Source organism: Echeneis naucrates, chromosome 6, assembly GCF_900963305.1.
Source record: "Echeneis naucrates chromosome 6, fEcheNa1.1, whole genome shotgun sequence".
NCBI classification, from domain to species: Eukaryota; Metazoa; Chordata; class Actinopteri; order Carangiformes; family Echeneidae; genus Echeneis; species Echeneis naucrates.
The window spans coordinates 12,801,314-12,827,154 of NC_042516.1; the positions used below are offsets into that span (position 1 = coordinate 12,801,314).

The 25,841-nt window shown below is 39.0% G+C and overlaps 1 protein-coding gene across 1 annotated transcript in view; it reads left to right on the forward strand.

Annotated features, from left to right (window-relative positions):
• Window positions 1-917: 917 nt before the first annotated feature.
• Window positions 918-25,841, forward strand: part of LOC115044636 (dynein heavy chain 11, axonemal) — a 37,528-nt gene continuing 12,604 nt past the window's right edge. Inside the window, exons 1-62 of the mRNA XM_029503769.1 lie at window positions 918-1,136; window positions 1,271-1,414; window positions 1,541-1,734; window positions 1,821-2,010; window positions 2,114-2,213; window positions 2,358-2,569; window positions 2,731-2,952; window positions 3,070-3,237; window positions 3,371-3,487; window positions 3,580-3,717; window positions 3,804-3,919; window positions 4,027-4,222; window positions 4,507-4,614; window positions 4,734-5,129; window positions 5,422-5,754; window positions 6,231-6,485; window positions 6,581-6,750; window positions 6,835-7,057; window positions 7,176-7,292; window positions 7,415-7,501; window positions 7,665-7,823; window positions 8,053-8,136; window positions 8,265-8,423; window positions 8,505-8,627; window positions 8,993-9,115; window positions 9,606-9,830; window positions 9,909-10,000; window positions 10,093-10,219; window positions 10,339-10,491; window positions 10,565-10,798; window positions 11,129-11,260; window positions 11,608-11,768; window positions 11,886-12,042; window positions 12,195-12,340; window positions 12,463-12,579; window positions 12,663-12,801; window positions 13,006-13,098; window positions 13,203-13,397; window positions 13,480-13,557; window positions 13,642-13,774; window positions 13,908-14,035; window positions 14,347-14,495; window positions 14,696-14,846; window positions 14,930-15,061; window positions 15,785-15,958; window positions 16,473-16,677; window positions 17,305-17,470; window positions 17,601-17,703; window positions 18,159-18,398; window positions 18,482-18,643; window positions 18,758-18,951; window positions 19,185-19,347; window positions 19,793-19,916; window positions 20,172-20,314; window positions 21,055-21,213; window positions 22,733-22,966; window positions 23,053-23,199; window positions 23,311-23,424; window positions 23,504-23,647; window positions 24,108-24,290; window positions 24,417-24,518; window positions 24,615-24,749. Coding sequence (XP_029359629.1) covers window positions 918-1,136; window positions 1,271-1,414; window positions 1,541-1,734; window positions 1,821-2,010; window positions 2,114-2,213; window positions 2,358-2,569; window positions 2,731-2,952; window positions 3,070-3,237; window positions 3,371-3,487; window positions 3,580-3,717; window positions 3,804-3,919; window positions 4,027-4,222; window positions 4,507-4,614; window positions 4,734-5,129; window positions 5,422-5,754; window positions 6,231-6,485; window positions 6,581-6,750; window positions 6,835-7,057; window positions 7,176-7,292; window positions 7,415-7,501; window positions 7,665-7,823; window positions 8,053-8,136; window positions 8,265-8,423; window positions 8,505-8,627; window positions 8,993-9,115; window positions 9,606-9,830; window positions 9,909-10,000; window positions 10,093-10,219; window positions 10,339-10,491; window positions 10,565-10,798; window positions 11,129-11,260; window positions 11,608-11,768; window positions 11,886-12,042; window positions 12,195-12,340; window positions 12,463-12,579; window positions 12,663-12,801; window positions 13,006-13,098; window positions 13,203-13,397; window positions 13,480-13,557; window positions 13,642-13,774; window positions 13,908-14,035; window positions 14,347-14,495; window positions 14,696-14,846; window positions 14,930-15,061; window positions 15,785-15,958; window positions 16,473-16,677; window positions 17,305-17,470; window positions 17,601-17,703; window positions 18,159-18,398; window positions 18,482-18,643; window positions 18,758-18,951; window positions 19,185-19,347; window positions 19,793-19,916; window positions 20,172-20,314; window positions 21,055-21,213; window positions 22,733-22,966; window positions 23,053-23,199; window positions 23,311-23,424; window positions 23,504-23,647; window positions 24,108-24,290; window positions 24,417-24,518; window positions 24,615-24,749 — 9,987 coding nt within the window. The remainder of the gene's footprint in view (window positions 1,137-1,270; window positions 1,415-1,540; window positions 1,735-1,820; window positions 2,011-2,113; window positions 2,214-2,357; window positions 2,570-2,730; window positions 2,953-3,069; window positions 3,238-3,370; window positions 3,488-3,579; window positions 3,718-3,803; window positions 3,920-4,026; window positions 4,223-4,506; window positions 4,615-4,733; window positions 5,130-5,421; window positions 5,755-6,230; window positions 6,486-6,580; window positions 6,751-6,834; window positions 7,058-7,175; window positions 7,293-7,414; window positions 7,502-7,664; window positions 7,824-8,052; window positions 8,137-8,264; window positions 8,424-8,504; window positions 8,628-8,992; window positions 9,116-9,605; window positions 9,831-9,908; window positions 10,001-10,092; window positions 10,220-10,338; window positions 10,492-10,564; window positions 10,799-11,128; window positions 11,261-11,607; window positions 11,769-11,885; window positions 12,043-12,194; window positions 12,341-12,462; window positions 12,580-12,662; window positions 12,802-13,005; window positions 13,099-13,202; window positions 13,398-13,479; window positions 13,558-13,641; window positions 13,775-13,907; window positions 14,036-14,346; window positions 14,496-14,695; window positions 14,847-14,929; window positions 15,062-15,784; window positions 15,959-16,472; window positions 16,678-17,304; window positions 17,471-17,600; window positions 17,704-18,158; window positions 18,399-18,481; window positions 18,644-18,757; window positions 18,952-19,184; window positions 19,348-19,792; window positions 19,917-20,171; window positions 20,315-21,054; window positions 21,214-22,732; window positions 22,967-23,052; window positions 23,200-23,310; window positions 23,425-23,503; window positions 23,648-24,107; window positions 24,291-24,416; window positions 24,519-24,614; window positions 24,750-25,841) is intronic.

Sequence of the window (25,841 nt, forward strand, 5' to 3'; positions counted from 1 at the left end):
CGCTGTAAAGCATTCAGGTGCAGAGGCTGCTCCAGAATGAAGTGCAGTAAATGGCAGTTGCTGGGTACAGTGCTACGCTGCTGAGACAACAGTCAAACTAGTCACACACTCATACGTCACCAGCATTTTGCTGCAGTCTGTGACTCCACTTTTTGTGCAGTCATGTCATAAAGGGGGAATATTTACAAAAGAGGTTACAGACATGACTGAAAAGACGACAGGCCAGCTGCCCAGTCTGTATAGTTCATGGCATATATGTGTCAATGAGTAGAACCTTCAAATAGATGTGATGTTTAATGTAAAATACAAACTATTTGAACTTTGATGAAAAGCACACACCTTTCTCTGACAATACAGCTTACACTGCTGTAGCCGTAAATTGCCCCCCCCCCCCTTTTTTTTTTTTGTTTTTTTGTTTTTTTACAGTGGATCCCCGTTATCTCTCAGAGCATTTATCAATGATTAGATAGATTTAACTATCCTAATCAAGCTTCAGTCACAAAGCACAATAATGTAATACCAACGCAGTGGGTTTGAAACAACAAGCAGGAACTGTGGAAAGACAGCTTTCGCCGTTTTAAAGCTCATGGGCAGCGAGAGCATCCTGGTCCTTGCCCAGTAGTGAAATCTTAGTTAAATTGTCAGGATGTAAACCTGTAAACATGCCTGTCAGGGTTTGTATCCCAACATGGCGCGGCTCTACGAGCAGGGCCAGGCAGTGATTGAGGGGCGCAGCTGTTGCTAGGCAACGGAATGCGAACCCACCCCCGGGGCTTGTGTCGCGAAAGTCAGTCCGCTTTTTCACAGAGACACATGTAACTACTGTAAAAAAAAAAACAAACAAGGCAGCGTTTCAGAACAGCACATCTTTTTTTTTACACCTTTGCCCTTTTTTTGAGGGGGATGAAGGGTGTGTCATGTCCGACGACCACGACAGCGTGCCGTCTTTCCTCGAGGACTTCCGAGTTAAGTTTGTCGAGGAAAAAGTTTGTGGGCTTCTTCGGCTGCAGCGGCAGACATGGCGGACAGGCGCCGCCAGCCAACAGTTCCAAACTGTCCTGAAGGACTTCTTTGAAAAGGAGTCTGTCATATTCTTCTCCCTCCTAAACAAAGGCTGTCTGCTCGCTTCTAAGGAGGTACGGCTGTAACATTGCATTATAAGCTCATAACTAGCTTAGCGTGAGTAGGCGAACGTGTCAGCTTTTATTTGGTTCCGTAGAAAAGTGGGATCTACACACAGTGAAATGTTCTCATTCACTTTCAAACGCAGGTCCCACCTGTTGCTCAGCATAAGAGATTGTACTTTCTTAAGAAAGGACTTGATCCCATAAACTGCGAAAACTACAGCAAACTCCTGCACTTTGGCCTGTTGTCTCCATCGCCACTTCTGCAGCTGTCAAGCATTGTTGAGCAGGTGGCTATCATTCCTTACACCTCCCTCATTACATTCACATTCTACCCTGCTTTGAACTATATTTATATTTATTGGTTATAACTAACTTTGGCCCGTTCTCCTGACTTCATTCTGTCTCTTTGCAAGGTATGTGTTCCACTTCTGTCAAACAGCAAAAACCATCAGCTGTGGCCTGAGGTGATGTCTGAGGACATCATGAGGCATGTGGAGACCATGTGCAGCATAACATCAGTTGTACGGGGACAGGTTTTAGGGAAAACTGTGCTCCCTATTCCAACGGCGACAGATTGGATGGAAAATTCACACAACGCCTCAAAAATGTAGGAAAACACGTGTTTTGCTTTTATTTTATAGGCTGTGATCTTTGATTGTGCAAAAAATATTCTCAACCTGCAAATTCACACAGGTATAATGACCATGGCAGGGCATTGGCTCATGCTATAGAGACCTTGGTCATCAACTGGACCAATGTGATCCAGAAAATTTTAAAGGAGGATTCATCAGCTCTACTTATGTCAGGCTCTTGTCCTGGGCCAGATGTAGAGCTGAAGTTTTGGGCTTCCAGGAAGAGCAATATAGAGAACATTCATCATCAGGTATTTTCATCTCTTTTCATTCTAATATTTACTAAAATGTTGTATAATTTATTTTGGTTTCCTGACTGTTCATTCTTAAAGTATTTAGAACTTTTTCTTTTAGCTCCAGAGTCCCATTGTTCAAAAGATGGCAAAGATTTTACAGATGATGGAAAGCAGCTATCATCCGGCAATGAAAACTTTAGTTGAAAATGTATTTGATGGTAAGATTGGCTGGCTTCTTTCTCAAAGCAATACTGTAGTTGGTACTTTCTCACATGCCATATGTACATCATAACTTGATTAGCAGAACTTAATATTTCTGATGAGACTGTTTAAATTAGATTTTTTTTTTCTTCAATGAGAAGCACTACAAGAAGCCCAAGACATTGATCTCCATCTGCAGCCACTACATGCACATCTATCTCGGATGGAAAAGGAGGGATTTCCTCACTTGAAAACATTCATCCCTGCACTGTTTCACACACTCGACTTTATCTGGACCAACTGCCAGTCTTATCAAAGACCAGCACGCATTGTGGTGTTACTGCAGGAACTTTGCAATCTGCTCATTGAACAGGTAAGAATGCTAATAATGAAGTTATGAATGTTAACATTCAGTCGCACACACGTGAAATTATAGCAGGTGTATTAGACAATGCCAGAAGTTTATTTGCTATTTCTTCCTCTTTAGTTATTCGCTGCCTGAACAAAATAACAGAAAATTATTTCACCCTGTAGGCATCTGCATACCTCTCTGCAGATCTGCTGCTCAGAGAAGATCCATTGGAAAGTCTACAAATGGTAAAGAGCGTAATACAAGTCTTCAGATGTTTCAGAGACAGTTACCAGGCCCAGAGGGAGAGGTTGGCCAACCATGTGAAACACCCCCCCTGGGATTTCCCATCTGCCATGATTTTTGCACGTTTCAACCAGTTCCTTAATCGTATGCTACAGCTGGAGGTTAGGTTTGTTTTTTTTTTTTTGTGTGTGTGTATGTGTGTGTGTGTTGTTTTAAATCAGTTGTCACAGTGAGGTTGTAAACAGTTTTGTTTTCTACTTATTATGTGATTTTTGCAGGGTTTGCTTGAAATTATGCTAGACTTTCAGAGGATGGAAAAGCTGGAATTTGGTGGACTTAAAGGGAATCTTTACAGTGCACATGCTGCTCAGATGTACAGAGAGTTCAGTAACCATTGCCAAGTGTTGAGACACAGTGAAAACAGTCCATTTGACTTGAATTCACAGGTGAAATAGTTTTAAAATTATTTTTGAAGGCATTTATTATGCAAATTATAAATTTCAAGCGAAAGTAGTGTATACTATTAATCAGAATCAGCTTTCATTATGCATTGGTGTGAATTGTTAAATATTTCTTAAGGAATTTGAAAAGGAATACAAGGATTTCAAAGTGTGGATTGTGGACTTTGAATGCCACCTTGCCAGCCTGCTGTGCTTGGCTTTTAAGGATTGTCCAGGACTCGAATCAGCCTACAAAGTAAGCAAGATAATATGACAGTGGGATATTGATTAAAGAAAGAGCAAAGTTACTAGTTTGTGACAATTCTCAAAATGTCTTTTGTCCTTTAGCTGCTAACTATTGTTGGACCCTTCCTGGAGAGAAAACAAATTAGACAAATATTTAGACCAAACTTCCTTCTGCTGCAGCAGCATTTCCGAGAAGAGTTGGAGAATTGTAAATACCTGTTTAAATCTCAGAGCTATCAGGTATTACAAAATACTACATTTGGAAATTTGAAACATTAATTTGAGACATTTGTAGTGATCTATTTTCATTCTTGTTTTCTTCATAGGTCGAGAGAGGTTTGGCTAAGAACATGGCTCACACATCTGGAGCTTTGAAGTGGGCAAAAATGCTCAAAGGACGTATTCAAACACCTTGGGAAAAAATCTGTTTACTATTTGACATGTCAGTAAAAACACCTGACTTACCTGATTTATTGAAAGGTAGTTAAGCTATAACTGTTGTGCCAGGCTTAAAATGACAGCTGCCTTACAGTTGTACAACATTTCCAGGCCTGCAGAAAGTTTGGAGATGACGAAGGAATACAACATGTACATGGAGATGATACAGCTCCTGGACCAGTATGAGGTGGACACTTACTTTGATTGGTGTAATGGTTTAGAACAGGCTTCCTTGATAAACCTGAACCAGCCCCTCATCTCTAGAAATACATCATCTGGCCTGGTCTCAGTAAACTTCAGTCCAAAGGTAATTGTTGTCATAGCCCTGTAAACTAGAGAAAACTCAAGTGCAACATCCTCCCATACTAATTCAATATCATTATATGTGGAAAGCACAGGTGCAGACTGCATACTGCTGACAGAATTGCAAGTGTAAACTAGTGTATATATATATATATATATACCTTAAAAAATTGAGTAGTTATCTGTTACAGGTTTTATATCTTCTCTATTAGTTGAGACTAAACATTGTGCCATCGTTCCACTGTGATTATACTTAGCAGTTTATTTGTATTTCTTTTCCCTCCTCAGCTGACTGAAATTTTGAAAGACGTAAGGTATATTCAGACACTTACGAATCAAGTCAACATCCCAGCTGCTGCAATGACAGTTTTTGAGAAACGTGACATGTTCACAAAGGTGAGAAATGGGTCTGTTTACACTCACACATACAAATGCACTTTAAATAATAAGCAACATGTCTTTCTTGTTATCCCAAATAATGGCATCTCAATTTTCTCCATTCTTATGTTTTCCAGTATGTGAGCAGTCTGCAGCTGTTAGTACAGTGGTACAACAAGCTGAAGCTTACAGTACTTGAAGTAGAACTTCCTCTCATCCAACATGAGCTGGAAACCATAGACCTGCAGCTGGCCAGAGCAGAAACTGACCTGACATGGCAGGATGTGGACTGTTGGAGCTTCATAAGCACCACTAAAGGCCTGGTCCAAGACCTTGCATGTCGAGTTACTAGAGCCAAGGAAAACTGTGAAACCATTCAGTCACTAATGAAAGGATGGAACAAACAAACCATGTTTTCCAGAAAGGACAACAGGAGAGGCTCACTTATACAACTAGAAGACAAAGGAGACCATGTCAGCAAGAAGTACTTGGGCATAAAAAAGGATGGGGATGCTATCCATGGGCTGGTGCAGGTGCTTTTCATTGAATTTAGGATAAAATTCACTTTTAATAAAATACTTGTGGTGCTGTTTCCAAACAGTTTAGCTAAATACAAAGTTTTAAATTTTACTTACCTTTTTTTATTATCAGTCAATAATTTTTAATGTAATTAGTTTGTGCTATATTTTGTGATATTTATAAATTCTAAAAATATTTAGGGAGAGACAAACACTTTTGACTGTACCATTACTTAAATTCAAATGTGATACAAGCACAAAGACAATTTTTACTAACCATATCTCCAATGTCCTTCAAACACATCAGGAGAATATGCGTCTCTTCCATGCTGACCCTGCATCAGAGGCATTGCAGTCATACCTGGAATATGTGGATGAGATGGTGGTCGAGGGGATCTACAGCTACCTCAGCAACTCTCTCCAGTTTTTTGTGAACAACATGGAGTTATTTCCAAACCAGGCTCCCCTGTTTGAGGCTCAGTTGATGCTGAATGGACCAGAAATGGTGTTCCTCCCAGCTCTGGAGCGAAATGCAGGTGATGGCTTCTATGAACTTGTTGAGGGACTGATCGGGGACATATTTAAGACTTCAGTAAATATCAGCAGAGTGGCTACTCATCTGAGCATGGAGAGCTACCAGGTACTGTATTATGGTGTTTCTGTATTGAAAAACTCTTTTGTATAATATAAATTATTCTGTTAAAGTGTGTTGCCTTATAACCTGTGCTGAAAAGCAACTAGAAAATTTGCTCTTTGTATGATTGTGAAGGTCGCATTGTATTGTTTGAAATATCACCAGACTTCTTCTAGATTTCAGCTCGGCTGTCTTTTAGAATCTATCACCTATTGAACAAAAACTATTGCTACTAATAGATCCATATGTTTGGATATACACAACATGTGGAGTGGCCATGTTGTATGTTTAACTATGCTATTGATACCGAACATGTGTAACATGTAACTCAGGTTATGACATGAGTATGGTACCAAGCAAATTCTCCATTTAGCAGTCTGCATTTGTAAATTGTTTTTTGAAATGCATTAATTGTTTAGTATATTCTTCTGCAATTAGTAGGCACTCCACATATTATATGTCATGCAATATAACCCTTACAGGATGTAATGGATAACATGCTAGATTTGTTGGATCTGAGACACGAAATAATGGAGCGAGTGGAGAATGTTCTGAGGAAAGCGATAAACTATCAGAGAAAGTTTGACTGCTACACCCATCTGTGGCAAGATGACAGAGAAGAATTTCTCAGCCACTTTCTCCTCTTCGGACGTGTACTCACAGCGGAAGAGATGGAGGCTCATAGAGCAGAGATGCTCCCTGAGAGCTTGCCAACAATCGATAACTTCAAAGAACAGGTAAAAAGGAAAAAAAAAGGCATTTTAAATTCCAAGTCAAATTTTTCTGTCCACGACAAGCATCCTGATTGTGATCTCTTTGTTTAAATTTAAAGATAGATTATTTTGAGAATCTGTATGATGAAATTTCCAAGCTTGAAGATTTCACAATTTTCAATGGATGGTTTCGGGTTGACATCAAGTTTTTTAAAGTCAGCCTCCTTAACGCTGTAATGAAGTGGAGCTGGCTTTTAAAAGAGCACCTCCTTGCACATGTCACTAACAGGTATAATTAATTTCTGATTGACTTTTACACACCAAACTGTGACTTCAATCACATAATCTCATTGTACATGCTTTCCCTATTCAGTCTTGATGAGCTGCAAATGTTTATCCAAGCCACTGTTGAATGGTTCAGCTATCGTCCTGCTGAAGGAGACCACCATGAATTGGTGGACGTTATGAGTCACCTACTGGCTGTCAGAGACAGGCAAGCAGCCACTGACAAGATGTTTGAGCCTCTTAGAGACACGATATACCTTCTGGAAGGATATCGAGTGACCATACCAGACCAGGTCTATTCTCAGATGGAGGTAAAGAAATAATAATAAAATAATAAAAAGTGATTGTGATTCTAATCTGAGACAGAGAATATACATACTGTACTGTCACGTTATGGCAAATAATGAAACTATTACTGTTTTGCCACAGGACCTCCCTGAGAAATGGTGTGGCGCTAAAAAGCTTGCTCTAAAGGTGAGGCATGAGGTGGCACCCATGCAGAATGCTGAAGTGATGGTTTTACGAAGACGATGCATGGCATTTGAGGTGACTTTCACTTTTAACTCTTATTTCCAGATAAGTCATAAATGCACACTTTTCAAGGTAATTGTATTGTATGCCCCAGTGTGAAGACCATTGAAGTGGTATATGCTTTTTCTTTTTCTCAGTTGAAACAAACTAAATTCAGAGAGATGTTCAGAGCAACTGCACCCTTCAGTTACAATGCAGTCCAATCCTACATCAGTCTGGAGAAAGTAGGAGTTTTTCTTTGATTAAAATGTTGAAATAACACTGTGTTGTACAGTACAGGCCAAAGGTTTGGACACACCTTCTCATTCAAATGATTAGGAAAGTGTGCCCAAACTTTTGGCCTGTACTGTACATTATGGATAACTCTTGACACATTTTGTTTCCTAGTCAGAAAAGGCAATACGAGACATTGAGAAAGAAGTAGCAGAGCTTCAAGAGTCTACAAATCTATTTGATGTTACCATTCCTGACTACAGAGACATCAAGCTCTGTAGAAGAGAGATCACCATCTTGAAAGAACTATGGGACATTGTTGCGTTTGTGCTGGTAAGTAGCTTAATGCATATTGTATACTTAAATGTCACTATTCTTGTATAAAAGGAAATCCAGCTGAAGACCAAATCACCCTATTACACTACCCCAATAATTCAATAACTTTAGCAGCCTCTCCTTGTGGAGACAGTCATTGATTCTTTGAATGCCCTGAAGACTCTAAATGTCCCCATTACACACCCTCAGCCCATTGACCCCTCCACATCTGACTTTATCTATACAGAGCAGTGTGAAAAACTGGACAATGACCAAATGGAGGCAGATAAACGTTGAGCAGATGGAAGCAGAATTGTGGAGTTTTGCCAAGGTGAGGTCACCAACAGTGCTACATCACACCAGCACATCTCTCCTGCTGTCTTGCTGTCATGCACCATTGCTCTTTGTAACAGATGCCCCTAATAACTAATTATGTTTACCTGCCTTCTGTTTGTGTAGGACATGCGGAAGCTTGACAAAGAGGCTCGTGTGTGGGATGTGTATTCTGGGCTGGACCTTTATGTAAAGAACCTGTTCACGTCACTGCGGGCCGTGAGTCATCTACAGAACCTGGCAATCCGAGATCGCCATTGGGTCCAGCTAATTAAAACAACACAGGTGCATAAGTAAACAAAGTAGAGAGAAATGTATTCCTTGTATGGAAGAACATTGCATAATGAAAATAACTTGTTTTAACAGATGGGCGTCACTGTGACTGAGAGTACCACCTTGGAAGACCTTTTGGCTCTGCAGCTCCATTTGTTTGAAGATGAAGTTCGCAATGTAGTGGATAAGGCAGTCAAAGAAATGGCCATTGAGAAGGTTCTTCTTTAATTATGAATAAATACAAGCACATTGTCAATAGGCAAAACAGACTTCTTACTGAGTGCCAATTTTTGAAGCGCTCCATGTACCCTCTTGGAATTTAAAAGTTATATCTAGAGATTTCAACGTTTCATTTTCCTCAGAATAGATATAGAAAGGTGAATAAAAGTAATGTAATGAACAGGGTTAAAAATGCAGTGTTGTGCGATCTATCATCCTACCAAAGTATTACTCTAACTCTTCATGCGTTAATTAAATACAGTTCTGCTTAGCATTTCAAGAATTAGAGATTAGAAATTAGTCGTTATTTGTGATTTTGATATTACTTAAAATTTTTCTATTATAACATGTCTTGTTTTCAGATTGTAACAGAAATAACTCGAATGTGGGCATCAATGGAGCTATCATATGAAGATCATTACCAAACCTCTGTTCCACTTCTTAAATGTGATGAAGAACTTATTGAAACTCTTGTTGATCATCAGGTAAATTTTGAAGTTACTGAATTTCTCCTTAAGATCTGTTGTCTGTGAGAAGCAATGATAGAAAAGTACTGAATAGAGATGAGAGTGCAGAAAGGGGCTGTCCCATTTGACTGTGTAATAGCACAGCTGAGAGTCGAGAGGTCCCTATTGAATCTTTAGATTTATAGCTGCTGGAGGACACAGGGCATTGTTGCACTGAGGTGGTCTTTATACAAGTACACCAGATGTGCTGGTGGGGGAATAGCAATTAGAAGTCTTGCCACTTTATTTGCTTCCATCTCTGTAAAGAGACTGTCCCTCCCCCACCTTTTTATGGCATTGAATTCTGATGAGCTTGAATGTATACAAATTATCTCATGATGCCTGGTTTTCAAGATCCAGCTATATCTTTCCACTGGGGGTATGGTTGTTACATGCATTTGAGCTTTGTTTTACTTTGGACCAAGCCATTCAAATGGACTATGGTTATATTTCTCGTCTCATCTTCAAGGTTCAGCTCCAGGGTGTCCTTCAGAGCAAGCATGTAGAGCACTTCCTCTTACAGGTGCTTGAGCTACAAAAACAACTGACAGTGGCTGACTCAGTGCTGATGGTCTGGATGGACGTCCAAAGGACATGGGCCTACCTGCAAAGCATCTTCAAGGGCTGTGATGACATCTCACAACAGCTGCCTGCAGATGCACACAGGTTTCAAGCTATAGATGGAGAATTTAAGGTTTGCATTTAAAATCAGTCATGCAGTTATGCAAACGCTACCTCCTGATTCTAAACATTAGGATCTTGGTTCTTTCAGGATCTGATGTTGGACAGTGCCAAGACCAAAAATGTCATTAAAGCCACCAACAAACCTCATCTATTTGAAAAGTTAGAGGATCTACAAAAACGGTTAATGCTTTGTTTGGTGTTTCATGTATTTCAATATTCTTCCCAATTTAAAGTTTTGCTCTCACCATTGCTTTACTGTCTTCTTATAACAGGCTGGCATTGTGTGAAAAAGCTCTTGCTGAATACCTGGAGACAAAGAAACTTGCCTTTCCACGATTCTACTTTATTTCATCTGCAGACTTGTTAGACATTCTCTCCAAAGGGAGTCGTCCTAGAGAGGTACATTCATGCAGACTATATATTCATTTTTGTTTTGCGCATGTATCTACTGTCATTATATTTAAGATTACTTCACTGTATTTGTCAGAAAAAAGGTAATGACTGACTTTGTTTTGCAGGTAACTGCCCACCTCTCAAAGTTGTTCGACAACATGTCGGATCTTGAGTTTTCCCAAACTGAATGGTTCGGTAATCCTAAACTTGTGGTGGGAATGTACAGCAAAAATAGGGAGTATGTCCCATTCCAGGCTGAATGTTGCTGTTATGGCCCGGTAAGACACTGCATACCGAGTTGTATGATCTAATTTAACTGTTCATTAAAATGACAGGAGTACTTTATTATAGGTGGAAGAATGGCTCACTGGTCTGGAGGAGTCCATGAAGGAAAGTATCAGGGGTCACCTGTCTGATGCTGTATCTGTGTATGAGGAAAGGCCCAGAGAGCAATGGATTCTTGATTTCCCTGCCCAGGTGGCACTCACTGGATCTCAGATCTGGTGGAGCAATGATATGGAACTTGTTTTTAAAAGACTGGAGGAAGGTTTTGAGTCTGCACTGAAAGATTACAACAAAAAACAGGTATATTTTATGTTATTAATCAGACTTCTAGAGAATATTGGATATCTTGCTATAAAGGACCAGTGCGAATGTAAGACAACCAGTAAAGTTTTGGTGACAACAAGAAGGCAAAAATACCTCTACAAAACCAGCATGTACTGTGTATTTGTGATGTATTAATTGAAATTGACTGAAGGCTTGACAATATAGTGAGGATAGAAATTTGAAACATGTAATATGACTGTTGTCAATTCATCTTATGCAAGACTTTAAACTACCACTGTTCTCTTAATTAACCCCTGTCAGTATTCTTCAGAGTTGCTGCAAATTAATTTTTCTTTCTTTCCCTAGATTTCTCAGCTCAACTTACTGATCAGCATGCTACTCGGAGAGCTGAGCTCAGGCGACAGACAGAAAATCATGACAATATGCACAATAGATGTCCATGCTAGAGACGTCGTTACCAGTCTCATTGCACAAAAGGTGAACACAACTTAATTGTGTGGCAGAAACCTACTTTGGAATTTTAAAAACTGGTTACTTAGTAATTGCATACTATAATACACGGACATGACATTGTGTTGTTGTTTTGTTATATTTTTTATTTTGTTTGTTTGAGGTCCAAGTGCAGTTTACCTGTATTTGGTATCAACATCAATGCTCCAAAGATTTTGGTCTAGTCAGTTGAGCTGAGCTTACATCACAGTGAAATCGAAATAGGCTATATTTCACCAAAAGAAGACAATGTCTTCTTGTCACCACTCTCACATATACTGTATTGCTGGTGATTTCTTTTCACATAGTTTGATGTTAGTTATTTGTATTGACAGGTCACCACCTCACAGGCTTTCCAGTGGCTTTCCCAGCTTCGACACCACTGGAATGAGGAGACGCAGCACTGCAATGTTAACATCTGTGATGCTCAGTTCCTTTACTCCTATGAATATCTTGGCAATACACCACGTCTAGTCATCACTCCCCTCACTGATCGGTAGCTCTATGAACTACCATTTTTTCAGTGTCTACACATAATCTTTAACACAGATGCAATATCCAACTTTGCTAACCAATACATTTATGTTTCTCTATGTAATATTACCAAGTTTAGATGCTACATTACTTTGACTCAGTCACTACATCTGACCATGAGTGGAGCGCCAGCAGGCCCTGCTGGGACGGGGAAGACTGAGACCACTAAGGATCTTGGCAGAGCTATGGGCATCATGGTATACATCTTCAACTGTTCTGAACATATGGACTACAAGGTATGAAAACAGTATATTATTTTGGGGTTATTTTTATATATTGATAAGATGTTTAAGTAAATATATTTATAGGTGAAAATATTATTGTATGTATTTTACTGTTTAAGTAAACATGTTTATTGGTGAAAATATTATATTTTCTTTATATTTAGTCAATTGGAAGTATCTACAAGGGTCTGGTCCAGACTGGAGCATGGGGATGCTTTGATGAGTTCAATCGTATCGCTGTGGATGTTCTATCAGTTGTAGCAGTGCAGGTTAAAACTATACAGGATGCTATTCGTTCTAAAAAGAAAAGGTGATTAATTACTGTTACTATTACTATTACTATTATGACTTTAGCCTTTTTATGTTGTAACCCCATACATTTCAGCAACGAAATTTGTTAACACATTGTTAACACAATGTACAATCTCACAGGTTCGTGTTCCTCAATAAGGAAATTGCTTTAAAGCCCTCTGTGGGGATTTTCATCACTATGAACCCTGGCTATGCAGGCAGGACAGAATTACCCGAGAACCTCAAGGCTCTTTTCAGGTGCAAATGATATAGCAATACTTCTTATCATGTGTTTTTATTGAACATGAAGTTCATTGTCTGCACTATCTACCCTGCTGTAGACCCTGTGCCATGGTGGTGCCTGACACTGAGCTTATTTGTGAGATAATGTTGGTTGCAGAGGGCTTCCGTGGTGCTAAGATTTTAGCCAGGAAGTTCGTCACTTTGTACACTCTCTGCAAAGAACTGCTCTCCAAACAGGTAGAGGAAAAGTGCTGGCACTGTTATATTTCAGAATATTGGCTTACAACAGAACATCAATAACAGATCTTTTAAGCTACACCTCAGGAGCTCAGCAATGCATGAAACCATTGAATAACTTTTAGTATTTTGAATGACGTGATTTATGGGAAGCGTAAACACAGGAGTAGACATCTTTACAATATGCCCTCATTCGTCTATTAGGACCACTATGATTGGGGTTTGAGAGCTGTCAAGTCTGTTCTACTTGTGGCAGGGACACTGAGAAGAAAAGACAAGACAAGACCAGAGAATCAGGTGACTTAGATGTGTATGAGTCGCTCACTCCATAGCTACAAGAGAAAAGGCAATTCTGAAGTAAACGTCTAAAAAAGTGCACTTTTTTTCTCCTCACTTTACAGGTTCTAATGCGGGCACTTAGGGACTTCAACATGCCTAAAATTGTGACTGAGGATGTGACTATCTTCTTGGGACTGCTTGGAGACCTATTCCCAGGCCTGGAGGTAGAGAGAGAAAGAAACTGGGAATTTGAAAAGGCCATCAGGATGACTACACTGGAGCTCAGACTCCAGCCTGAAGAGACATTCATTCTTAAGGTTTGACAGTATATGTTATCTATTATGCAAATATTTCAAAAAAAGAATGAAAATCTTATCATGAATGACTTTGTTTTGTCAGGTGGTGCAGTTGGAGGAACTCATGGCAGTGCGTCATTCTGTCTTTGTTGTGGGAAATGCAGGCACTGGAAAAAGCCAGGTTAGACTAAAATGAGTTTTTATCAACTTTTCAAAGTAAATGCTTCATTTACTTTGTTCATATCAGATATATATATTTTAACAGATATTGAGAGTTCTCTATAAAACGTATGTAAACTTGGGGAGGAAGCCTGTGTGGAATGACCTCAATCCAAAGGCAGTGGACAGAGATGAATTGTTCGGCTTGATCCATCCTACAACTCGAGAATGGAAAGATGGTAAGCATGGCTGGGTTTAGATGAGAATAACAAAGGTGTATTACAAGAAAGTTTTCTAAATGACACTGGTACTAACTTCTACTTGTATCCTGATATATCAGTTGTTGTTTGTGTCCTTTAATCTCTTTGTAAGGTTTACTTTCATCACTGATGCGAGAGCAGGCAAACATCTCCCACCTAGGACCTAAGTGGATTGTGTTGGATGGAGACATTGATCCGATGTGGATTGAATCACTCAACACAGTGATGGATGACAACAAGGTACCTCCCTCCTGTTCACTCATATGGTATTGTACAACACATAGCAACTAAGGTGGTACAGATAGAAAAAGATGTTTCTTTCCCCCTCCTCCAGCAATCACAAAGTGTGAGTACTTGGAAGTATTTTTTTAAAAGCAATAAATCACATTTCAGTGATGTTGTGCATTTGAAATATTTCAAAGTGTCAACCCTGTCAAACCTGATAAGAAATGAAGGTACTAACTTTACCATTTGAGCAGTCTTATTGGTATTATTTTCCATTCAGATGTTGTGATAGTTGGATACCCTAATGCTTCATAACATTTTTTCAGCTCCTGACTCTTGCTAGTAATGAACGTGTGCCACTTACCCCTTCCATGCGACTGGTATTTGAAATCAGTCACCTAACGACTGCCACTCCTGCTACTGTGTCCAGAGCAGGAATCCTCTATATTAACCAGCAGGACTTGGGCTGGAATCCGTGAGTTGCATAATTTGCGTTCACACAATACCAAAAAGTGGTATTATTGTGTGTTCTGCTTATTTTATCATAGTGAATATGTTGTTTGAAGCTCTGTAGAGATATGTATATATTTGTGTAATTGTATCACAATGTATTCCTGAAACAAGATCATAAGTACAAAATATGAGATACACAAAATTTCTTGTATTGTTGCTCAGGTATGTTGCCAGCTGGATTGACCAACGAGAATGGCAGACAGAAAGGGCTCACCTCACCATACTGTTTGAAAAATATGTTCCTCGTTGTCTTGAAAAAATTAGAAACGCCTTCAAGACCATTACTCCTGTCCCGGAGATCTCTATGGTGCAGGTACTTACTACACAAACTTGTATGGTGTATTTACTTCATCTCTTGTGTGGCCAAAATCACAATGCAATTTTCTTCATGTTTAGACACTCTGCACTTTGCTTGACTGCCTTTTAACACCAGGGAACATTCCACCAGACTCTCCACGTGAAATTTATGAGACCTATTTCACATTTGCCTGCATCTGGGCCTTTGGCGGGGCCTTGTTCAAAGATCAGGTATAACTTTGCTTTAATTTGAAGACGCGCTCTAATGAAAATCAAGTTTTGGAGATTCAGCATGTCTCAACATATTTTTTACTATGCAAGACATATACCAACCAATCAATTCCATCACCATTCAGTGTGATCAAGGTTTTTCAATGATTAAACAAAAGTAGATTTGCTATAACAGTCACTCTTTTTTTTACTAAGCATATTAACCTAAATATTTGTGGAATATTTTTACATGTTTAAAACAGGCCTTTAAGTTTTCATATAACTTAAAGTTGGATGACAATTTGAATTTTAGTTCCTTTTACAGGCTTAAACACACTAACTGTGTCACATGTGCATGATAAATATCTGATAAACATTTTGGCACTAATGTTAATGTATTACAGAAGACACACTGCATGTCCGACATACACCGTGTCCTAATAAAGATAATAAAGGTCAGACTTTATTTCTTGGATTGACAAAGTGTCACAGTTGACACTTGACAGAAATGTCTACTTGGTTATCACTCCGTTTGCTTATTGTTTTGTCTTTATTTGCCCATCTTTTGCCCATCTTCACAAAGGTAAAAACATACCGCTTCCTTTTGTTGAGGCATATGTCAAGAATGTCAAGTGGCTAAGAATAATAGACACTTAACTTTCAATCATTTGGATTAATAGTGGGGTTGTCCTGTGAAATTATATGAATGAATGCATAATATCATATCCTTGATGATTTGTCCAGCTCTATGATTACCGAGTAGAATTCAGTCAATGGTGGACCAAAGAAATGAAGACAGTGAAGTTACCAGCACAGGGAACAGTGTTTGATTACTACCTTGACTCTCAAACCAAACGATTTCTGCCATGGAGTGATATTGTGCCTCCATTTGAAATGGAAACTTATACACCATTACAGGTAAGAACATATACTACAGACAACAGCCTTCTTAAAAAATAATAACCAAAAAATGAACAATACAGTCATATTAAAAATGTATGTCTGCCTCAGTGAACATAATGGCAGAGGGTGAAGTCACATCATGAGGTTATTGCAGGGGTGCTAGAATGGATGATGGGCTTGCCACTGTGTCTGATTACCATCTACTACACCCCATACCAGACTATGTGGGGGTGAAGGCATGAGCAACAAGGCTGCCGCTATCACCCACACTCTATTGTCTTTCTTTATGCTCCTGCATACAGCTGTGAATGCTCTAAAGGCTCTTGGTGGGCCATAATTAGTGGGGTTTTGTTCTGAACAAATGATGCTATTATGACAGAATAGTTGTGGTGTACTGGGGAAATACAAGAAATTATAAATCACATACAATTCACTGAACACATGTCTGTCAATAAATCACACTCAAAGAAAGCCATAATAATCATGTATGTTTCTGTTCTCTGTCTTCCCGCTGTTTCTATGATTGCAGGCTGTTCTGGTACACACAGCAGAAACTGTGTGTCTTCGATACTTCATGGACTTGTTGCTGGAGAGGAGACAGCCAGTGATGCTTGTGGGAAATGTTGGAGTGGGAAAGACTGCACTTGCCAGGAACAAGTTAGCCTGTTTGCCAGAGCGTTACATGACCACAAAAGTACCTCTTAACTACTATACCACCTCCCTAATGCTGCAGAGTGAGTGTTTTTTTTGTTTTTTGGGGTTTTTTTGGGGGCTGTTGCTCTGTGGAAGGTCAGTACGGCGGTATAGTTGTTAGCGCTGTTGCTCTCACAACAAGAACACAGAGCGTTCAGTTCCTGGGCCTGGGACTCTTCTGTGGAGTTTGTGTTTTGCCTGTGCTTGCGTGGGTTTCCTCTGGGTACCAATCAACCTAAACATCCATTTTTAGGTTAATTGGTTAATCTAAATTGCCCATAGGTCTGAGTGTGAGTGTTTTTTTGTCTCTGTCTCTATGTGTTGGCCCTGCAATGGACAATGTGAGCTGGGAATGACTCCAGCATCCCCCATGACCCATAAACGCATAAGCAGTAGAAGATGAATGAATGAATGAATGCTGTGTGGAAACAGATCAGGTAAACTGTAGCACCATCTGCTGGTAATTTTCAGGTTGAGATGGAGTGAAGAGGAGAAAACTTTACTCTCAAGTAGTTGCAATCATTTCTCTGTCATATGACATTCCATCATTTATAAAGGCTTAAATAAAAGCCCTTCTTCTAGCCATTTTGTATGTGTCAGGTAAGTGCAATTTCTTTTAATGATTTTTGTTATTGTTTTGAGACAAATTTCTTTGCTTTCTATTGTAGGGATCTTGGAGCATTATTTAGAGAAAAGAGCTGGTAGAACCTACTCCCCTCCAGGCAACCGAAGACTGATCTGCTTTATAGATGATATGAACATGCCAGCTATTGACAGTTTTGGAACAGTACAACCTCATGCACTTATTCGCCAACATCTGGATTATGGGCACTGGTGAGAATATCATACATACTTAGTGTCTTACAAATGTTTTTTTAAGCTCTCTATTGCCACAGAATAAACATTCAACCAGGTCTGTTTTGTTAATTAATCCAGGCCTTCTTCCATTTCTTGCTGCTTCCAGGTATGACAGACAGAAACTGATCCTAAAGGAAATACACAATACTCAGTATGTTGCTTGTATGAATCCAACTGCTGGGAGCTTCAGTATCAATCCCCGACTACAGGTATGTTTGGCAGTATTGGCAGTGTTTGACAGTAATTACCATTAATTATAGTGTCTGCAGATTAATCAAAAAAAGCATACCAGCGGAATGTATTCTTCATTTCAAATCTTGTCACATGTTTAAAAATGTAAATAAATAAATAAATAAATAAATGTACACTTAACATGTCTCATTTAGAACACAGGTTGGTTTGTAAATAAATTATGCAACAATTTTTAAAACAATATTTTATACTGAAGCATCAGCATGGTAATACACAACAGCAGTGTACAGGTGAAATACTTAAAATTTCTAGATAAATGAATTCACAATTCCTATCAAGATTGTAATTGATATATTTGGTGTTATTAAACAGTCATTCATTTTTTTTTAGTTTTCAATGTGTCATTTGGTGAAAATGTGGATAATTCTACTGTACATTTTCTAAAATGTGGTTGTGCCTGTGCTCCCCACAGAGACATTTCTCAGTGTTTGCAGTGAACTTTCCCTCAACTGAGGCTCAAGTGTCAATCTTCAGTCAGATCCTTTGTAGCCTGCTGAAGCAGCAGCTTTTCAGTCCCCTGGTTCAGAGGAGTGCTGCTGCTGTGGTCCAAGCTGCCATGACTCTCCATCATAAGATGGTTCAGAGTTTTTTGCCAACAGCCGTCAAATTTCACTATACATTTAATCTACGAGATTTGTCTAATGTCTTCCAGGTATTTCTAATAGCAAGCAAGTTCAAGAATTGGACTTTTTGAAGGAAGAGCTGCATGTTAATTTTATTATCTGTACTATTCAGGGAATTCTCTTTGCTGGACCAGAGACTGTGAAAGACAGCACCGAACTGGCACTGTTGTGGCTCCATGAGTCCTGCAGAGTGTACTCAGACAGACTGGTAGATGACAAGGACCTGCAGTTCTTCCGGAAGCTCCAGATGGAGACTGTGCATGAATGCTTTGAGGTGCAATACAGATTCTGATTAACAGTGTAAACTGTATAAATTGCTGTTCCTCACCTTCAGATAATAACACTGACCGAGAGATTGAAATGATTTATTATGCTTGTCCTCGTCCAGGGACTGGAGGACAAAGAGGTGACAAAGCAGCCCCTCCTTTATTTCCACTTTTCCCAAATGGGTGAGGAAGCCTGTTATGCTCCTGTTAGAGACTGGTCTGTACTCAGGACCATTCTTACAGATGCACTGGAAAGCTACAATGAGCTCAATGCAGCCATGGATCTGGTGCTCTTTGAAGATGCCATGCAACATGTGTAAGCAGTTTGAACACTTAATATGACTCTTACATCACAATAATAATAGACTTTTTTCTTTTTTAGACTTTTTTTGGCATGTACCTTTTTTTAGACTTATATTTACAGTAAGAAGCCAATTTTAATTACACTCAAATACAGAGATAAGATGATGTGCATTGTATCAATGTGTTTTTTGAGTGGAAACCATATTATTGTACTTAGTGGCATAACAGAAAACATGTTTTTAATAGCTGTCGCATCAGTCGCATCCTGCAGTCTCCAAGGGGTCATGGGTTGCTGGTTGGAGTCGGAGGCAGTGGGAAACAGAGTCTGACACGTCTGGCTGCTTACATATCCTCTGTGGAAGTCTTTCAAATCAATCTAAGCAAAGATTATAGCATTCAGGATTTTAAGGTAAACATTGATGTGATTAATACACAGTATAAAGTGCAATATAGCTTCATAAAATATCATTTATAGAAATGCATTGTTGGTAACTGAAATATGAATAATTCACTTAAATCAAAGATTCTCAAATATATTCTCTAGATCAATTTTCCTTCTCATTGCATGCAATATATTAATGGAATTATGTTTTGTTCAGCTTCTTCACTGATGTGAGAAATGTTTGTCAGATACTATTAAAGGCCACTGTGAAATATTTCAATAGCTCATTCATGAAGCAAGTTTGTCAATTTAATTTCATATCAATTTCATTAAATGGCCTATTATCAAGGCATTATCCTGGGATTTGTGCTATGCAATTGATTATTGTTGGACAATTTGAAATTCTCTGGTGGACTCAATATTTGGGTAAATGGCACAGATGCTCATTCATCTTGTTTTTGGTTCCATTTAGATGGATCTGGCAGGCTTATTCCTAAAGACTGGAATGAAGAACCAGCGTGTGGCTTTGCTCCTGACTGATGCACACATACCTGATGAGCGATTTCTGGTCATTATTAATGACATATTGGCATCAGGTCTGACCCAAACTCCATAACGGTCTTACTGTTTTTCAGCTCTGAAGGTCTAACAAAACAGCGGTTGTAGTGTTTTATTTTGTTATCACCATGATACCTGTTGTATGCATGTATTATTGTCCTTATGTATAATTAATTTATGTACCCTTAAACGTTTCCAGTCTTTGCTGTCATTTGTCTATCAAACATACTTCTGTATGGTGAATATTGATCAATACACCTTCTCAATCTGTGGTTATACTGCTTTCCATCCAGGAGAAATTCCTGAACTCTTTAGTGAAGAGGAGATTGAATATATCATGTCAGGTGTGAGAGCTGAGGTCCAAGTCCTTGGACTGCTGGACAACAGGGAAAACTGCTGGAGATTCTTTTCTGACCGAGTCAAACTACAGCTAAAGGTTTAGTCTTTCAAATTCCCTCTTTGATATTTTCTCCTTATACTTCTTACTTTAAGTTCTGAATATATCACCCTTTATCTTGATTTTTGTTTGTCTCTTTTCAAGGTATGATAGAATCCTTATAATCCTAGATTTTCATGATTCATGATAGGGGAAACATTCTCCAACAAGACAAACTTTAGAAAATAAAGAAATTGAAAATAATTAGCTGAAGAAATTTATACAAAAATCTTGTTTGATGTTTGATTGGACATCAATGGGACAACGATGTGCCATTGACAGTGAACATTCACAACTCACATTTATGAAATTAATGAGCAAATTTTGTACATACTCAAGACATTTTTTACTAGAAAATGTTATATTATTAATTATGTTTGACATGATGAATTAACAGAGCCAGACAAACTGCAGGGGTTAAAAGGAAGCAAATTCTTGTCTCAGTACACATGTATGTTGTCCAGCTAAAATCTGAGCCAGGGCCTCTGGTAGCGTTGCCGTCTGCTCCAGCCAACTGGGAATGTGGTTGCCTGTCCACATGCCAATGTGATGGCAAATGTGGACACAGAAGGCTGCCAGTTATGGGTTCCCTTCTTGAATGTATCTACAATAACTGTGATCTGTGTTGATTTTTCTGTGTGCACTTGGCTGTATGTCTTGTCAAGTATGGTGATGGACCTTTGTACATTTTCTGTGTGTGCCTAAGTGACTCTTTGTCTCCTTCCTCCTTTTATTTCAAGGTGGTACTCTGTTTGTCTCCTGTGGGCAGCACCCTTAGTGTTAGGGCTCGCCGGTTCCCTGCACTTGTTCAGTGCACCATCAACTGGTTCCATCCATGGACCACTGATGCTTTGCAGTCAGTCAGCTACAGGTTCATCCAAGAGATTGAAGACATCGAGGTCAGGCCTCAACCCAACTTTGTGTTACTACCTCTTTAGTCCTAATCTATAGTCTAGATAATTTTTTTAACAAGCGTACTTTCCATTACATGTAACATTACTGTAAATAACATGCATGTTTAGGTGTCTGGCAGTATTAAGTGGATCCCCATTTCAGACTGAGCTAGACTTCAATGAACACCTTCTAATTACTGCAGTACAGCTGGATTAACTTTTCCATAGATCCCTCATCATTAGTTCTCGGCTGAGGTACTGACAAATTACTAAACATGCTCCTAGAGACTCACAGTTAGTGCAGCCATATCATTGTTTTCCATCATAGCAGTGGAACGATCACAACCAGGATCATTTATGTTAATGAGAGAAGAGTGATTAAGCACATAACGACCCTCTAAGGAGGCACAGCTGTCACAACCAGGAAGTGTCATTCCATATGTGAACATGTGCCAGGCTATTACTTTCCACTATGCGTGTGTCTACATCTGTCCATGTGTAGCTGTTCAGAAATATTGCAGAAAAATATTTAGTTTTAGTAGTAGCTGTAGTACTAATGAAGTTGAGGTATTAAAAGTGAGTGGTAGCTAAAGGATAGTGTAGGCCACATCAGCTTTAATTTCATTTGAGAGGGTAGACTGAATAAGTAATGATTGTAGAGCAATATTTTAACATGGTTCTGGTAATAAAGTTGTTGATACACAGAGAGATGCACAGAGGAGAAATGTAAAAATATAAACCGTAGAATTAGGTGGAAAAAGAAACAGCTTTGTGCAGGTTTGTACAATAAAAGCAAAAACACATAGATAAATAAAAGACTCTATACCCATAGTCTTAATGATTGTTAATCTTTTTGAAGAGGTTGGAGTACCAGAAATGAAATGATCATTTGTTTTAAGTTAGAAATGGACAACCCACAAATAGTTGTTACACAAGGCCAATCAATGAAAACTTCTTTTGCATCTCAACTGAAAATAACATTCTTCGTCAAAAAGCATTATGTCAGATCTTAATTAATAATGATTTTTTCCCTCTGGCTCCATGATCATTAACAATGGCTTTTTGTGAATTATGTTTAGGCTTGATATTGTCCTCTTGCATTCTTCATTCATTTGTTTTTGTTTTAATTGATTGCTAAATGCATGATTAATGGAAGTTGTGTGTCACTGAGCACCATATGATGAATACCTTGATGGCATAAAGTACAGCAACTGAAGGCAGTGTTTCAAAAGTTGGAGGGCATCAGAAATAATGTAAACAGTGTGCATGTCTTACAGGCTGCATGTCAATGGTCTAAACACATTATTTTCATAGAGGTTTCAAAGCCTAATCATTCCTGGTAGCTGCACCTAAATTTCAGATTGAGTGAGTCAGGGCCAGCCAAGTAAGATGGCAAAACTTGTAGATGAATTCAAAATTTATGAAGATAATATTTCAGTCCCCATCAGGTTGTGGATGTTAAACTCTACTCAATCCAACTCGCCTTGCTCTCCCCTCTCCCCCCCTTGTCTGCTTATTTTTACAGCCTGCCGTCCAGGAATCCATCAGTCTTTTCATGGCCTACGTTCACACCAGTGTCAACCAGGCAAGTGAAAAATACCAGCGCAATGAGAAGAGGTACTATTACACCACCCCCAAGAGTTTTCTCCAGCAAATCACCCTGTACAGAAACCTTCTGGAAAAGAGCCGGGCCGAGCTACAGCACAAGATGAACCGGCTTGACAGCGGCCTTCAAAAACTCCAAACCACTGCTGCACAGGTAACATCATTATTATATACTATAAGCATTTAAGGTGCATAGCTAATGTACACATGAAAGTATGTTCTAATCTTTCTTTGCGTTAGGTTGAGGAACTACAAGCCAAATTGGCATATCAAGAAACTGAACTAACCTTTAAAAACCAGAATATTGAATCTATAATATCAAAAATTGGACTGCAGACTGAGAGAGTTAGAAACAAGAGAGAGGCTGCAGATGTTGAGGCACGAAAGGTAAGATGGTTTTAATTTTCTCAGCTTTTTAGCTTTGCACTTATCATACCACACCATGTCACACCGTTTTATACTTTTGTGAATGAGTTCAATATGGCTGCTTTTCTACAGGTTGCTGTGATCCAGGCTGAAGTATCAGTCAAACAAAAGGACTGTGAAAATGACCTAGCCAAAGCAGAACCATCACTGGCAGCTGCAAGAGCAGCATTAGATACTCTCAACAAGGTGCTTCATTGTACCAAGCTAGCAAAATTCCATTTAATCAGTCATTAAAGATAAAATAATTTCTGTGATTCTTTTTCAGATGAATCTTACTGAACTTAAGGCCTTTCCCAATCCTCCGGTGGCTGTGATCAATGTAGCAGCAGCTGTAATGGTTCTGTTAGCTCCCCGCGGTCGAGTGCCTAAGGATCGGAGCTGGAAGGCGGCGCGGGCCTTCATGGGCAAGGTTAAGCTGTCATAATGTCAATCACATCTGCCTGATTAATGCCAATCTAATTTGTGTGTGGGCCTTGACCCTGGCCCTGCCCAGCATCTCTCCAGTGCTCATATTACAGCTGGATGGCTCTATGAATATGCTCACTCACTAGGAGAGTGTGTTGACAGATTTTTGCAACCTCTAGCCACTATTAAAGCAAATGTATCCCTAAAAGGGGTCATTGGGTTTTTAAAAGCCACCAGAATTGAGCATTGGACTGAGGGTACTTCTTTTTCATCCAAAAGTAAATATTCAGTATTTCGAACATTATGTTTTTGAATGTCTTATTGTTACTGGCACTTATTTGTCAGGGACTGGTCTGACAACAGGTAAATAAAAAGAGCCAAGAAACTGATTTAAGAATGTTATTTCACTACATTTCTAGTTTGGGTGTTAATGTATTCTTTATATTTTTGTTTTTGTCTTTCAGGTGGATGATTTCCTCCAGGCCCTGGTGTTGTATGATAAGGAGCACATCCCTGAGTCTTGTTTGACGGTGGTGAAACAACAGTATCTGAGAAACCCAGAGTTTCACCCTGAACTAGTCCGCACCAAATCTACTGCTGCAGCTGGCCTGTGTGCATGGATTATAAACATTGTCAGATACTACGAGGTCAGACATTGCCTTCAGATTAGCTGGTTACAATAAATGTGAATGCATTTTTTGCAGGCAAATTTAATCTTTTGTATGGATATTTTTTTCAAAACGTTTTACCTCTTCTTTTTTTTTTTTACATAGATATACTGTAAGGTAATTCCAAAGAGACATGCATTATTACAAGCAAATGCAGAACTTGAAATAGCAACAGCCAAACTGCTGTCAGTTCAAAAGAAGTTGGTGGTGAGTGAAATGTTATGATTCTTACTTAAATCATTTGGTCTAGAATCCAAATTTTCTTCAACATGTCTATTTCCTTTGTTTTGTTTTTTTCTCCAGGATCTTGATGCCAGTGTTCAGAGCTTAACGGCTCAGTTTGAAAGGGCTACAGCTGAGAAAATCAGTTGTCAGGAGGAGGTGGCATGTACCAACCAGACCATAGAGCTGGCCAACCGACTAGTAAAAGGCTTGGAGGTAAACAAGGAGAGATAGAGGAGTTTGGTGGTGTCACTGCGGTTGACCTGGCATAAAGTAAACTGTCAATTTGCTGGAGGCATGCATGAACAGGTGCTGGTAATCAAATTGCATCAGTAATCTGGACCAGAAGTTGTTATGTCCTGGCAGGATAGCCTGAAATGTGTATGTGTAACTCAGGCAAAGGGAGATTTTACAGCCTGGCCCAGCAGCATATCATGGACTTGTGAGACAGGTAGAGAGGGCTGGACCACAGAAAACGCATGGCTGAACTGGGCAACTGGCTGGCTGAATGGGTTCCAAATGGAGAAAGGAAGAGAGATGGCAAGAATGCTACACTAACACCGCTTTCAGTTAGTGCAGTACATTGTATGTGTGTGTGAGAGTGAGTTGTTTTTTTTTTTTTTTACATTATATTTAACGCTTTTGCCTTACTATGCATGCCTTTTGCTGCTTTATCTATTATCTTTATGGATGCTAATGAGAAAAAAGATTGCCATTTCAGTGACCATTTTCTAAGTTCGACTTTCTTATTCCACAAAATAAATGTAGTTTGCATGGAACAGCTTGGCTTTTAAGCATATCAAGATAAATGTTTTGTCTTTATGGCATTGACCTGGAAGCAATACTGTTCAGACTAATAAATCAGGCCGTCTATATTTAATCATTAACTTACCTCAAAGCCTCACCAGCTGTTGGAAATTAACAGTGTCTCACCCTGGACTGAGTGATATTCCAGGCAATCCATAATACATTAGAGTAAAATTATAGTGATTTTTAACTGTCTGAGAATTTATTATGTGACATATTCTATATCCACAGCCTCTTGTAAGAAAATGCCATGCATGATTTATTGTTGTAGGGCTGTCACAGTCACAGTATTGAAGGTTTAAAATGAATGCTAAATTGATGCTGAGTGAATCAAACTTCTAATGCTGTGCAGGGAAGTGTAGTTGTAAGCTTTAATGCTTACATTTTCTCAAATGAATGGAGTGGGAAGTTGGCTGTGAATTCACCTGCATTCTATTTGATTCTTTGGTAAAACAGGGTATCTCCTTTTTTCACAAATTCTGATTGTTTACAAGTCTTGAT